General features: G+C 41.0%; 1 protein-coding gene and 1 non-coding gene across 2 annotated transcripts in view; both read left to right on the top strand.

Moving 5' to 3' along the window:
• The window catches only part of PANK1 (pantothenate kinase 1), a 48,963-nt gene extending 34,570 nt beyond the window's left edge, over positions 1–14,393 (top strand). Inside the window, exons 3-7 of the mRNA XM_008156923.3 lie at positions 794–1,047; positions 5,681–5,857; positions 6,355–6,478; positions 11,488–11,613; positions 12,889–14,393. Of these exons, the coding sequence (XP_008155145.2) occupies positions 794–1,047; positions 5,681–5,857; positions 6,355–6,478; positions 11,488–11,613; positions 12,889–12,948 (741 nt within the window). The 3' untranslated portion in view covers positions 12,949–14,393. The remainder of the gene's footprint in view (positions 1–793; positions 1,048–5,680; positions 5,858–6,354; positions 6,479–11,487; positions 11,614–12,888) is intronic.
• MIR107 (microRNA mir-107) lies at positions 6,853–6,936 on the top strand. Its single transcript, NR_129025.2, has one exon. It is a non-coding gene; the product is annotated as a microRNA mir-107 (primary transcript).
• Positions 14,394–15,032: the final 639 nt, after the last annotated feature.

Below are 15,032 nucleotides of genomic sequence, written 5' to 3'. Positions count from 1 at the left end.
GGGCTCAGGAGATTGTCCCCCACTTCCAGGATCAGCGTGCCACCCTCGGGACCTCAAGTCCTGCCAATGAAGTGTAGGATTCTTGCTGCTTTCAGAACATTCTCACCCTCTTCACCTTGTGGGAGAGCCCCTATCTCAGTGGTATGCTCTACCTGTTTCCTATGGCTGCGGTAACAAGTCACCACCAACCTAGTGTCTTCAAACAACAGGAATCGAGTCAGTTGTAGTTCTGTGGCCAGAATGAATCGAGGGGTTGATTGACAGGACAACACTCCCTGCAGAGGCTCTTGGACAGATGCCATTCCTTGCCTCTTCCAGCTCCTGGTGGCTACTGGTCTTCCGTGGCGTGTGGTGCGGCTCTCCAATCTCTGCCTTTGTCTTGGCAAGGCCTTCTCAGAGTCTATCAGATCTTTCCTGAGTGTCTCAGGAAACCTGTCATTGGAGTCCCAGTAGATAATCCAGGATGCAACATGCTTAGCTTAATAACATCTGCAAAAAGCCCCCTTTTCCATACAAGGGAACATTCACAGGTTCTGAGAATTAGGACATGGACAGTATCTTTCGTGGCCACCCTTCAACCCACACTACACAGTAGCGAGATGCTTTTCTAGCAGCCAGTCAAGCTACCTTCCCTCAGCTCGCACTGTGGGCAGAGAGGAAGTCTGAAGTCTGGCCAAATCATCAAGATTTAAAACTTGGTGTTTCAGTGACACATTTTAAGTCCCACTAAATGTCTCTGGCGTCTCCCCTAAGGCCATGGCAGCCTTTATCACAAGATTTTGTTCTCTTTTAGATCGCGGACCTGCAGCTCCATAAACTGGACGAACTGGATTGTCTGATTCAGGGCCTGCTCTACGTCGACTCCGTTGGCTTCAATGGCAAGCCAGAATGTTACTATTTTGAAAATCCCACAAATCCTGAATTGTGTCAAAAAAAGCCGTACTGCCTTGATAACCCGTACCCTATGCTGCTGGTGAACATGGGCTCAGGGGTCAGCATCCTAGCGGTGTACTCCAAGGACAACTATAAAAGAGTTACAGGGACCAGGTAAATGTGGTTTCACTAGGAAACCTTTTTATACTTCAACCCAGGTCTCTTCCTTGAAGACCAGTTTATAAAAATGTAATTTACAGTGAATACATTTTCAAAAGAAAGTTATTACCCTCTGTCAACCAAAAAGGGTTTATTGGGTATATTATGAGGGTGATTTACATAAAGGTAATAAAACACAGTCCTTGTCCTGTTGGAAACTGATCAGGTTGAGGGAAGAAGGGTCTCATACACCGCCTTTTGGAACCACCTTGGTGCCTAGCTTGGGATGAATTGCTTGAAATAATAGGTCATTGCAACCAGTAAGCCAAACTGGGTTTATAAGGAATGTCTGTTACTCTCGGGTACATGCTCCAGCCGAAAACTGAATTAGTCGGCATACCTCGCAGGAAATTTTGGAATGTAATGGACAGGAAAGCAGCCGTGTCACCAGTTGGGTAGAGTGCCTTGTTTTTTAGTGCACACAGCATACACACCCAAGGGCAGATGGGCTCAGCCTCCATATATATATATTATTGATTTCAGAGAGGAAGGGAGAAGGAGAGGTGGAAGCATCAATGATGAGAGAGAATCATTGATTGGCTTCCTCCTTTATGCCCCCTACGGGGATCGAGCCTGCAACCTGGGCATATGCCCTTGACCGGAATCGAACACGGGAACCTTCAGTCCACAGGCCAACCCTCTATCCTCTGAGCCAACCCGGCTAGGACTCAGCTTCCTCTTAATGGGAATTCAACCTGGGAAAAGGATCTGGGGTCAGAAACCTGAGATCCTGGCAGAAACAAAATTAAATAAGGTTTTTCTTCTAAGAGAAGAATTTGGTATGAATGTTGCTCCAACTTATTGGACCACAGAACCCATTTTTGGAGGAACAACTTAAGGAACTAGTGCCGTGTGAAATATGGTTTGGGACATGATATTGAAACCATTGTTTTTGATGGATGAAGATAGCATGTAACTTCTCTTGGCCTCAGTTATCCTCATTTGTGCTGTGAAGGGGGTTGTTTCTTAGATAGTTTGCACAGGCTTTTCCAGTACTGGAATTCTGCAGTGTTATTTGCCCATGAGGACGAGAGCACTGCTTTCTACACTATTTCCATGACTTGTGATGGATCTATAAAAATCTGGTTCTCACTGGGCCAAGGAAGATTAATGCCCCCAGGGTATCTTGGCAATTTCTAGAGACTTTTTTTTTAGTTTTCCCAACTGGAGGTGGGATGCTACTGGCAACTAGGGGTTAGGGGGCCCCCTACAACAAAAAAGAAAAAAGTACTAAGCCCTAGAAGTCAGTAGTGCTGGTGTTGAGAAACCCTGGCTTACAGACACACACACACACACATTCTGACTGAATCCTAGACATACATTTTCTAGCTGAGAATACAGAACTAAGCCTACCTGCCCCCACAATCATCACACTGACCTCCGGGCCTCAGTAGGACTGTCAGGCCCATTAGAGGCAAATGAATATTTCAACTGAACTGGTTTTACCTCAGAGAGTGATCTTCTGAAAAAGGCACAATTCTTAAACTACAGACTTCCTCCCAGAAGGAGTTGTTGACTCCTAAGGTGACAACAAGCTAAACATTTTCCACAATTAGAGATATTTATAAAATATTGTTGATTAACACTTAAATTCATGAATTACAGGTAAACTTTCTCAAACTTGGAACTTCCAGGGACTTGGGTCATCTTCTTGAGCAGCTGCTAATGAACTAACTAATGGTGGTGCCTGCCTTCTAGCCCCTGTGTAATAACGCCTATAAATTCTAGTTCCTGGTAAATGCTCCATTAATGACCAGAGCTTTGCAATCAATCATCAGCAAATCCCGCCTGGATGTGCAAGCTTAGCTACAGGCTCTTTCTAACCAGTAGTTATGAATGTTAATAAACAGCCCTTCCAGGGGCTGCCTCAGGTAGGGCAGGCGAATGAGACACCAGTGCTGGGCCCCAGATCCTTCTTGTCCAACCAGAGCTGTTACACCAATGTTTTCTTTTGATCCAAGTTAGGAAGCCACTGATATAAACAATTGTGGTCAGCAGTGACCCATCAGTGTGTGGAACAGATTTTGGCAGTCATGGGGTTTCTCAACACCAGCAAATGTGGTGAACTGATAGCTGTAATTCCAGGTTGTTTTAATATCCTATTTCCTCATTAAGCATTTTTATTTTTAGGAAGTCACGTCATCACAGGATATCAGTTTTCTTTTAAATCTGCTTTCTAATGGTTTGCTTCAGTGTTATGTGCCGTCTAATGCATCCTAGGTTAGGTAGCCAATGTGTTTTTTTTTCTATTGACACATTCCAATTTTACTGTTGGAGTCAATGAAAAAAACCACAGGACTTTACAATTGACATTGTTAGAATGTGTAGCCTATTAGAAGAGGAATGGAAAGAATTTTGAAACTTCAGTGAGAGTTGTAGTGCAGCTTATCTCATTATTTTGGAATCTATTTTAAGAGCACAAGCACTCTAATTGAAGGTTGCTTCTACTTCTCCCTAAAATCTCTCACTTTCAAGGTTGCTTGGTTTTAAAAAAAAACAACAACAATGATATTCAACAGCTGTTTCTAGCGATATGTTTTTGTCTGTCATTTGCTGAGAGTCTTATTGTGTGCCCGCTGAAACAACCAGATGTGTCATTATGATTAAATAACGTTTAGCAGGCCGGGGTTATTAATGAAGTGCTCTTCTGCGACTGTGCAGTCTTCCCTGCTAGCTGCAGTGTGCCAGCTGTGCAAATGCATGCTCGCTTTCCCATTCAGCTCCGAGTCTTTGTCTGGAGTCACCTGTCATGTCCCAGTCATACAAAGCACTTGTTCTCTTTTCACTCATACCAACACATCAGTTGATGAGTTGCCTTCTTTCTAAGTCAGCCAGTCACTTCAGTTGCCTATGTTTGGAGTAGGTTGTTGAATGCCTTGATTCATACCCGTCTCTGATGTTCAAAGAAAGGTTGTATCGATGAAAGATAAAGCTAAAAAGAAATAGGAGCAAACACTTAATAGATACAGAGAGAAAACAAGACAAATCCAGCTGGCACGCAAAAAAAAACAAACAAAACAAAACAAAACAGTGTTCCCATTAAAACACAATAGCTTTGCAGGGTAGACTGAAACTGACACCAGAGCCTAACCCGCCATGTTAAATGTAAATGAAGGTACACTTTCTCAGAGGAAATCCAAAATTTCCACGGTGACTGGGTTGTCAAGGCAACAGTGTCCATGGAGCTCTTTATATCCTGATGGCACTGCACCTACAGTTGGATAGCTGCCGCTGGTGGTGCCTAGCTACCACTTTTCCATGAGGACCCTTAATTTTCATCAAGTATGTGTTTTTCTAAGAACCAGTAGTTATAAAGTATTACATACAGTTTGCTTTATTTTTATTTATTTATTATTTTTAAAAAGTATTTTTTATTGCTTTTTTACAGAGAGGAAGGGAGAGGGATAGAGAGTTAGAAACATCGATGAGAGAGAAACATCGATCAGCTGCCTCCTGCACACCCCCTACTGGGGATGTGCCCGCAACCAAGGTACATGCCCTTGACCGGAATTGAACCTGGGACCTTTCAGTCCACAGGCCGACGCTCTATCCATTGAGCCAAACTGGTTAGGGCCATACAGTTTGCTTTAGATGTGATTTAAAGCGCCTGTCTACAATCTGGTACCTCCTGGTTAGTGGTTACGGACCGTAAGTATACATTACCCTAAGTTTTCTTACTTCAAATTGAAGTTAGAAATAACCTTAATCTCAACCTGAATTTTCTTTTGGAAGCTAGTATCCAAACACATAAGGGGTTTCCAGGGCTAACAGCTCTTGGAGCCTCAGAGCAAACGGATGTGAGCAATTTACTGCTCACCTTTACCATTCTGTGAGGCGAATAGGGAGGAATACCCACGGTCATGTCAGCGCTCCTTGTCCTACCCGGAGTTCACTAGCGATAGCTCTACTTTGAATCTGCTCTTCTTCCCCTCAGGAAACTTTTGATATTAACACACTATTTTAACACATAGTTGGAGCTTTGGAACCATTTTGACTTTTTTTTTCTTGACTAGCTTTGACTCTTGGTGGTAAGTAAAATATTAAAAACTTTTTCCAGAGTCTCCTAGAAACAAATACAATATGAGACCAACCAGTGGCTTCCTTTCAGAAATTTCCAGGGAGGTTACATGAGATCTCAGCTGGAGTCAGGCGAGGTCAGGTGAAAGGTACAGCTCTAGGGCTGGCTGGTCCTGCCTGAGGTCACATCTGTCATCAGAATTTGGCTCCATCATTTCTCTGCTAGTTATCTACTACTTTCAGACCACCCGAATTGAGAGCAATCGATTTGCCTTCATTTTATAGGTGGGGAGACTGAGACATTAGTGGCTAAGGTCAAGGTCTCACAACAGAAATCAGTGAGAATCCCTCTGGTTTTGCTCTTGAATTCAGGGGCAAGTTTCCCTGGATGTTGCTTTTCTTTCTCTGCCCTCTTTTTTTATTCAGTCCACCCTAAAGCCCTTTTGTACCCTAGCACGTTCATGCAAGTGCCTCTTTGTTTTCCTTCTGTTTTTATTAACCTATATTATTGGGGAGTTGGATGGGCGTATCTTTAAGCAAAATTTAAAAATAAACATTATTGTTCCTTCAGTCTTGGAGGTGGAACATTCCTAGGTCTATGTTGCTTGCTGACTGGTTGTGAGACCTTTGAAGAAGCTATGGAAATGGCAGCTAAAGGCGACAGCACCAATGTTGATAAGCTGGTGAAGGACATTTACGGAGGAGACTATGAACGATTTGGCCTTCAAGGATCTGCTGTAGCATCAAGGTAGAGACGAAGTGGCTAGGAACGGTCCTGATTACACACAAGGCAGCCTCTCCACCCTGGCTGTTCATTTAGTTCACTTTAAATATTTTAACCCACCAGGTGCAACTCTCTATGGGATTGGAGTTCAGATTTGATCTCCTGCCCGTTATGAAGCACCAAGATGTTTAGCTCTTGATGCTTGTGCTTAACATAGGGCAGCTTTGAAAGAAGGTTCTGGAAAACGGCAACAGTTTCCTGTTTCATTCTTGTCCAGATATCTAGAGGCATTAAAAAAAAAAAATGCTCCCCCATTAATAGCCATGCTATTTTGTTCCTATTAAGAAAAGGGCAGCCAGCCATTCATATTGTAATCTTGTCTGCTTGTAAACCATGGCAGCGAAATCAGGTCATTTGAGTTTGAGCAGAGTTATTCATACAGCGTGCCACAGTACTTTGGTGGAAGCCTGGGGTCTGCCTGAGGATGATTTTGAACACTCTCGCTAATATTTCCAACGTAGCTTTGGCAACATGATGAGTAAAGAAAAGCGAGAGTCCATCAGCAAGGAAGACCTCGCCCGAGCCACGCTGGTCACCATCACCAACAACATTGGTTCCATTGCTCGGATGTGTGCACTGAATGAGGTAAGGCCTTACAACCTGGGGAAAGCCATGTGTCCTTCATATACATCACCTTTGGCAATGCAATGACTACTGACCCTTACAAACTACAGCCTTTGAGAAACCTGTCCTTTGTTTTGTAGTCACACCTTATAGAAATAGAAGGGTATATGTTGGGGGGGAGGAGGAGGGGAGGCAAAAGAATATGTGTTTTATGTTTAAGTAGGCATTGGATGAGAACAAAACCATCCAGAGGAGAAACATGGTAAAATAACAAACCATGCCTTAGCCTCTCTACCCATCAGCAGTACCATGTACCTACTGAAGTGTGAGGAAAAGCTCTGTGCACCCTTGCAAATATTCGTGGGTAAAGAGTTCCACTTGCAATGTTTGATCTTCTCTCTGCTTTCAGCTTCTTTACAGTGTTGCCTTGTGGCATGGAGTTCAAGCAGCATTGTACAGGGCTATCAAAGCACAGAGAGCTTGCTACAGCTAAGGCCAGCCAGAGCCCCAGGCACAGGAAGAGGTAGAGCTGGTCACAGACAAAATGTTCAAAATATTGTAAATTTCCTTTGGGGGGGAAAAAAAGAACCTTTTTCTGAAATATAAGATGTATAAAGTGGACTGGCTCTTACTGAGCAGTGTTAGGAAGACAAGAAAGGGGGGTTGGGCATGGAACAGGTAATAGGAAAAGTGTTAACGAATCATAGTAGCATCAGTAATAGAGTTTCTTAAAGTATAATTTTTTTTAATCCTCACCCGAGGATATTTTTTGATTGATTTTTTTTTTAGAGAGAGAAGAGAGAGGGAAAGACGGAGAGAAATATTGGTGTGAGAGAAACACATCGATTGGTTGCCTCCTGCACTAGCCCTGACCAGGGCCCAGGCCAGGGAGGAGCCTGCAACCAAGGTACATGCCCTTGACCAGTATCAAACCCAGGACCCTTTGGTTCGCAGGTCAATGCTCTACCCACTGAGCCAAATTGGCTAGGTCTAAAATATGATTTTTAATAAATATGACATACATGCAGAAGCAGGTTCAAATCATAAGTGTATAGCCTGATGAATTATCACACACAGCCACCACTCAGATTAAAAAATAGAACATTACAAGTATTGTGGAAACCCCCTCTAATCCCCATTGAATAGTGGAGTGTTAACCAGGGTGTGAGGTTGCCTTTATGCTAGTTAGGGGCCAGCCCTGCCTTTGATCTCTGGGGTACAAGAGAGACATCCTCCTTTCACCGTATTGGATAGAATATGCCATTGGCCAGTTGGTCAGGTTCATGTATTTTTGTGAGTCCATTTCAGATGGGTATTAAATGCAAAGCTGATATTCCGATGACAGAATGTTTTCTGGAGTCATGCCTTTCCAAAGTCCACTTTGGTCATGGGATTCACTGGAACAGAGAATTTGTTTTTTTTATATTAACCTTTAAAGAGAGTTTTTCCAAGGAGCCAAACAAGCCCTAAGACTAATCTGTGTGTAGTTGGCTGCACTCATAGACTCTCAAAGGTCACTTCAATGGGAAGAGAGCAATGGATGCCCTTTCCCCTGCTTTCCTCAGAGCTTGAGTGAGCCAGCAGGTTTTTTCACAGGTACGGTAATCACTTTAGAGGGAGGACAGCTGATTTTATTTTCAACTTTTGATTTCACTTTCAGTTTATTTTAAAACCATAGCAAAAGAGCCTGTTTGAAAGTGTCACTCACTCGTCTGAGAAACTGTTTTAGACGTTCCTGTGGAGTTGGATGAATGAGAGGAATCGCCGACAGCCTCAGGCAAGGGCTCTGTTAGCTGGTGTCCCGCCAGGGCAGGCTCCCTGTGGACACACCATGTGCCCCCTGGGAGCAGTGATGCAAGGTCTTCTGTTATGGTTTTGCTCCCCGGAGTCACTGATGGGAGGATATTTGATTTCAACCACATGCACTAAATCTAAAATACTTTTGCTGTGGTTATTGGAAAGCTATGAAATGCTCCATCCACTTAAGATATTTGTAGTCATTTTACTGAAGAGAGAATAATGCAAACACATAACACAGAATTCGGAGACACCAGGTGGGTATTCGGGGAAGGGTGTCACCATGTCCACACTGACCCTCAAGGTTAACCTCACTAGAGGCAGCCATTTGTTTTCGTTTAGTTTTGTTTTTCTTTTTACTCTATATTGTATGTAATATAGGACAAAAATATCTTTTGAAAGGTAGCAAGCTCTATATAACATTCTTTTTTTAACAACAGTTTTTTTTTGAGATAGAATCACATGCTATGCTCATGCCATTCACTTTGTGCATACTGTTCTACATTCTTCTTTGGTTGTTTATCCACCTTTTAGTATAAAATTGGTGAAGATACAGAAAGGAGAGAGGAATATAAAGAACCTCCATATAGCCATCAACTCAGTCCCAACAGTTATTAAGACTTTGCCATACATGTTTTACCTATTGCTTTTCGTCCTCCTCCTCTCTTTTTTGTTGAAATATTAGAAAGCAAACCCCAGACATTATCTGTCTACCTTACATACTTCAATATACACTTCAGTTAATGTTGCTTCTTGCTTTTTTACATGATAATACATCTTGAGATTGTTCATATATTTATAATTGCTTCGTGTTTTGGTGTGTTTTTTTTTAATCCTCACTGGATGATATTTTTCCATTAATTTTTAGAGAGAGTGTAGGGGGAGAGACACAGAGAGAGAATCATAGATGTGAGAGAGACACATCGATTGGGTGCCTCCTGCACAGGGATCAAGCCTGCAACCGAGGTACATGCCCTTTTCTGGAATCGAACCAGGGACCATTCAGTCCGCGGGGCAATGCTCTATCCACTGAGCTAAAGCTACTAGGGCTGCTTCATTTTATTAATGGCCATATAGCCTCCTAACATGTAGATATGCTATTCTAGATTTGGTCATTTTCCTAATGACATAATGATATTTAGGGTTTTCTAGATCTTGCCACTATTTAAAAAATTGTTTTTTATATATACACGTACACACCATTTTGCATGGAATTATACCTATAGGATAAATTCCTAGAAGGGAAATTGCCAAGTCAAGGATGTGTTTATTGACTGTAATTTTGACAGATAGAATTGGTTCTAAATAATTTCCCATCAGCAGAGTTTGTTTCTCCTCAGAGGGTCATTAAATCTTTTAATATATTTTAATTTTGACAGAGAGGAAGAGAGAGGGATAGAGTTAGAAACATCGATGAGAGAGAAACATCGATGAGAGAGAAACATCGACGGAATCGAACCCGGGACCTTTGAGTCCGCAGGCCGACGCTCTATCCCTGAGCCAAACCGGTTTCGGCTTTTTTTTTTTTCCAATGTAATAGATAAGAAAAGACATGCTATCTTATTTTGGTTTCAAAATTGTAAGTGAGGCTGAACATTTTTAAAATCTATTTAATAGCCATGAAATTTTCTCCTTTTGTGTATATGTGAACTCAGTACTGTTCACACATTTTTCTATTGGATGGTTGGTCTTTTCTTATTTATCTGAAGGTAAATAATACATTTTGTGTTAATATGTGCTGAAAATATTTCCTGATTATTGCTTTCCATTTGAGTTAGTTAATGGTGATGTTTTTCTCCAGAATAAATATTTGATTTTTTAAATAAATGTGTCTTTTTCATGAATTATGGGTATTATACCTTTTCTACTTCAACATTATATATGTATATTTATTGATTGATTTCAGAGACAAAGGGAGAGGGGGAGAGAGATAGAAACATCAATGATGAGAGAGAATCATTGATCGGCTGCCTCCTGCACAACCCCTACTGGGGATCGGGCCCACAACGCAGGCATGTGCTCTTGACCAGAATCAAACCCTTTACGCTCTATCCCCTGAGCCAAACCAGCTAGGGCTTCTTTCTCTTTTTAAAAAGTTAACATTTATATCACTCACCCACCTGAAATTTGTTTGAAACAGGGAATGTCCATCAGCTTTTAATGCTGCTTCTGTTCCTTCTGTTTTCTACCTGAGTAAAGCAGGACCGGGGTTTTAAGCTATTGACTCTCGTTTGGGGGAGGAAAGGTGAAACTCCTAAATTTAATTAAATTCCTCTTTAATCTGAGTTTCTTATTTTGAGTGTTCCTTGCCACCTCTCAGTCTGGGTGGTTTGTGGCTACGGTTCTTACTTGTGGAAATGTATTAATACCACCTCCCACCCCTCTACTCATGGAAATTTTTCACAGTGGTTAATGGGTTAAAGAACATGCATGGTTAAAACTTGAGACTGTTAAAAGGTGATGTTCCCAGACCCTGTGACTCTTCATAGACTGAACAGAAAATAATGCCAGCTTCCAAGCTCTCTTTCCTTTGACATGAGGGTGACCATAGCAACTGGCTCTGTGAGTGAGTGAGTGAGTGAGTGGTCAGCAGCCTCTGCATGGTAGACAGGCCTAGCTCAGTGTTGTGTGTTGTTCAGAATGCAAATCTGTATCCATGACAACAAAAATATATAAATGTATTTTTTGTTACCATATTTTAACCCCCTGTGTTGACCAAACAGGATATTCTAAAAGTAGTAAGTAGTGTTTCTTTTTGTATTCCCTGTGTCAGGCACAGAGCAAACTGAGCAAATACATGAGATGAATAACCCATGCCATGGCCGTTTTATGTATGAGTTGCTTATAATAATATTTTATGGTCAGAGGTTTGGAGGATTGAAGGAATGCAACAGCAAATTTATCTGAAATTGAGCACCAGTTACAATTTTATATATGAGTGTTGGCAGCTGAATTTCATATCAGACTTAAGGCAACCTAGCATAATGACTGCAGATCAGCCCAATGCCAGATCTGCCTAGTCCAAGCAAAATCTCACCGTCTTGTTCTTGTGGTTTGCCCTTTGAGGTCTGCTCAAGTTCATCTCGGAAATGCTGAAATAATTCCATTTTTAATAAAAATGTATTCTGTGAGGTTCTGGGAGCACGGTGATGTATGGAACATTAGGTCTTTGCTAAATGCTATTTATATATGTCATAGTTCAATTGTGTTTTTCTTTCTGTTTTCCACCTCAGAATATCGACAGAGTTGTGTTTGTTGGGAATTTTCTCAGAATCAATATGGTTTCCATGAAGCTGCTAGCGTATGCCATGGATTTTTGGTCCAAAGGACAGCTAAAAGCTCTGTTTTTGGAACATGAGGTAGGTTGAGCTTGCATGGACTTCATTGTTCGATGTGAACGTTTTCTGGTTTATCTACCATCAGTGGGTCGCCAACGTTTTGGGGAAATCCACTTGTAGGGGTAGAAATGCATGCCACTTAGTACAACCCTAGGCCTCTGTGGACTATGGCTTTGGTTTGTTACTGTGTCTCACCCATAACTCAAGCCTCTGTAGCCAATGAAACTGGAACTATTTTATAACCCTGTGTGGGTACCAGAGAATTCTCTACATTCTTAAGTTCACTCCGGCTTAGGCAGGCCTTACTATGGAGAGAGAACTTTTGGGGAGCACTGACTGGTATGGGGGCTTTCCTGCCCTGCCTTCAGCGGCGTCACTCACTGTCTCTCAGTGTAGATCAGTGAGCATCTCCTAAGAGAAAGTAGTCTAGCAGAGCGGTTAAGACCACGCCTCTCAGTGACGGGGCGGCCTTAGCCAGGGACTGCCTCTCCATCTCTGTGTTTGCACTTGTGAAACGGGGCGTAATAGTACGTCTCCTAAAGTTACTGTGCAGATTCAATGGCTAAGTCCATGTAAAGTGCTTAGAACAATGAGTGAGCCCTCAGTAAGTGTTAGCTGGCGACTGGCAATCGAGGCAAAAGATCCTGCCATGCATGTAGCCTTCTGGCATTTTGGCCCCTGCTGCAGTAACTGTTGAGTCAGGCATACACCAGAGGAGTGGGAGTCTCCTGCCTTTTGGAAATCAGTTTCTATTTTTCCGTTTCTGTCATTTTTCACAGAAACACGGGCTCTTTTTTTTACAGTTGAGCAAAGTGGAACGGCTGATTTAGCTGCCTTTCCAAGATCTACTGAGGGAGGCTGTGGGATATTCCAGCTTTAAAGTCAGATAGATTTGAGGCTGAGCCCAGGCGCATGTCATGTGATCCTGCCAGGGTAATTTACTTTATTGCCTTCCATTTCTCATCTGTGAAATGGGGGTAATCATATAAATTTTGCCATGGCAAGAATTAAAACGAAATACTAGTAATACACAGCCCTTCTGTGGCACACACTGTGTGCCTTTTTTCTAAACATTTTACATCAGTCAACTTATTTAATATGTATAATAAGCCCATATCCAATACATTTTGTTATTACTATTAATTATTATTATTTACTTCACCATGTTTCATAGCAGAGTCAAGGTTTTAAATTTCTCTTACAACATTAGGGGGCAGCATTCCTACGGTTATTAAAAGCAATAGGTATTTGGCTAAGTTCAGAGGTAATCATACTGCTTTCTCATTGTTTTTGTAGGGTTACTTTGGAGCTGTTGGGGCACTGTTGGAACTGTTCAAAGTGACTGATGACCAGTAGAGATGAGCCCTGGATGATGGAACAGCCTTCCGTGAGAACAGAGACCTGGGAACCGCTGCTGAAGAAGGTGAAAGCCGCCGGGAGACGAAAGCCAGGCCATTCATGGCAGACACACCTGCTGGATTTGTAAATAATTTAAAAATCCTTCTAGCTGATCTTTTACTCTTGGGTTTTGAGTTTATGATTCAAAATGGGGAATACAAGAGTTTTTTCTGTATACTGTATTTTTAAGAAGAAGAAGAAAAAAAAAACACACACACACACACCATTTTGTGCAGTGTGGCCAAACCTACCAATTTTATGCATTAACTTTGTAAAGTTATATTATGTTTAAGAAGGACCTGAAATGTAAGTGTTGTTTATACTTCTTCTGGGGTTTACTGATCAGTGTGGTAATTTTAAATTCGTTTAGTAATTACTCTAGGAGATTTTACCTTTACTTATATTTTTCATGACGTTTCATGATTTGCTGTTTGGTTTCAAATGAAACTACCAATCTGGCATGTTTTACTGTGAACACTATTTTGTTTGTCTGTTTACCTTTTATTGTCTTGTGTTCTCTGTTTGAGTGTCTTATGGAAAAAGAATCTCTGCCCCGTTTCTGTCCTCAGATGACTCCCCCTCCCCACCAGACCTTCCTGTGCTGTATTTGTTCAGATTAATCAAGGTGCTGTCCTACTCAATACAAAGTTAAACACGAGACCTAAAGCTCTCAAAAGTGCCCTCGAAGGGGATACTCTGAAAGTGTTCATGAATTTAACGAGTCTGGCAAAAGTTGAAAATTATGCAATTTTGTCACATACAGTGTCTTGTTGGATTTATTTTATGTTCGGTTATATTAAATGGAAATATTCCATGACGAAATGTCCTCGGCCATGCACAAAGTACAAATGGCAGCAAGTCCTTGTGCAGGACATTAAAATTTATAGGACAACGTTTCCCGGTAGATTAACTGTTCACATTGGGAGGGTTGGGAGAAGTCGCGTTTGCGTTGTCAGGTAGTAGTATCTTTTTGTTTTGTACATGTATATACCTAGGATCTTTGTAACAAGTCATCTTAAATAATAAGAACGTTTTTCATTTGGAGTATTTCCAACTAAAAACTATTTCAATCTCAGTTTCTAAAATTAAAAAAAAAAATTATGATACTGATCTCTATGTATAGTTTTTCTTTTTAAAAGACATCATTGGTACTGATGGGTGACTTTCAAATCTGAATCTTAGACAGACATTGAAATCCATGAGATCTAATGAGTTAGAACAAATTCATTTTTTGAATTGAACATTTTTTTTAGAGGGATTTGGTAAGGGCTGGACATTGTTCCATGACGAATCTTTCCTTCTGCATTCTGAGCAGCGCCTTTAATTTCCATATCGTCAATTCTTGAAGTTGATGTTAATTGAAATACTCACCTGTCTGGTTGAAATAAAGCCCGTTTCTGTTGTGATGTTTTTATTTTTAGTGTATCTGTTATTTTCATTTCCTGATCTTCATGTTCATATAATCTGCTTCTGTACCATAAAAATGAACGTGTTGTGTTTTTGCTACTCTACATTTCATAATTTGAAGCTGTCACACAAGTGTGGTAAAAGTCCAAAACACTGTGTCTTCAATTGAAGCTGTAGCTCTATGCAGGAATTGTATTTTTTTAAAAGTTTTCTTATTCTATATAATTAACTCCTTATCCCCAAAATATCACTATTATATTTTGGTAGTTCCAAAAGAGTTTCAGAATTTAGTCATAAATACATTTTATTAACTTCCACCTGGCTTTTAAAAATGTAAACAGCTAAGATGTCCTTGAAAAAAAAAACAAGTGTAGGAAAACTACATATCACCTATGATAGTGCCTTTTTTGATCTTTTCTACCATTCCTACTCTCATCTGTCAGGGAATAGCACACCTTGGATCATGGTTCTGCAAAAGAAATTGGGGCAAGTTGGTGTGACTAAAAATATTTTTTTAAAAATTACTTTGAATCACTGGATCTGTCCTTACAAATGTTTAAAACATTGGTTTAGCTGAGGAAATAAGTTCATTCTGTTCTGCAAATAATCAGTTAAATGTTGGCTACATATAGCCA

Source organism: Eptesicus fuscus, chromosome 17 (assembly GCF_027574615.1).
Source record: "Eptesicus fuscus isolate TK198812 chromosome 17, DD_ASM_mEF_20220401, whole genome shotgun sequence".
NCBI lineage: Eukaryota > Metazoa > Chordata > Mammalia > Chiroptera > Vespertilionidae > Eptesicus > Eptesicus fuscus.
The sequence above is the reverse complement of the archived record's forward strand: the minus strand, read 5'-3'. Positions and strand labels throughout refer to the sequence as shown.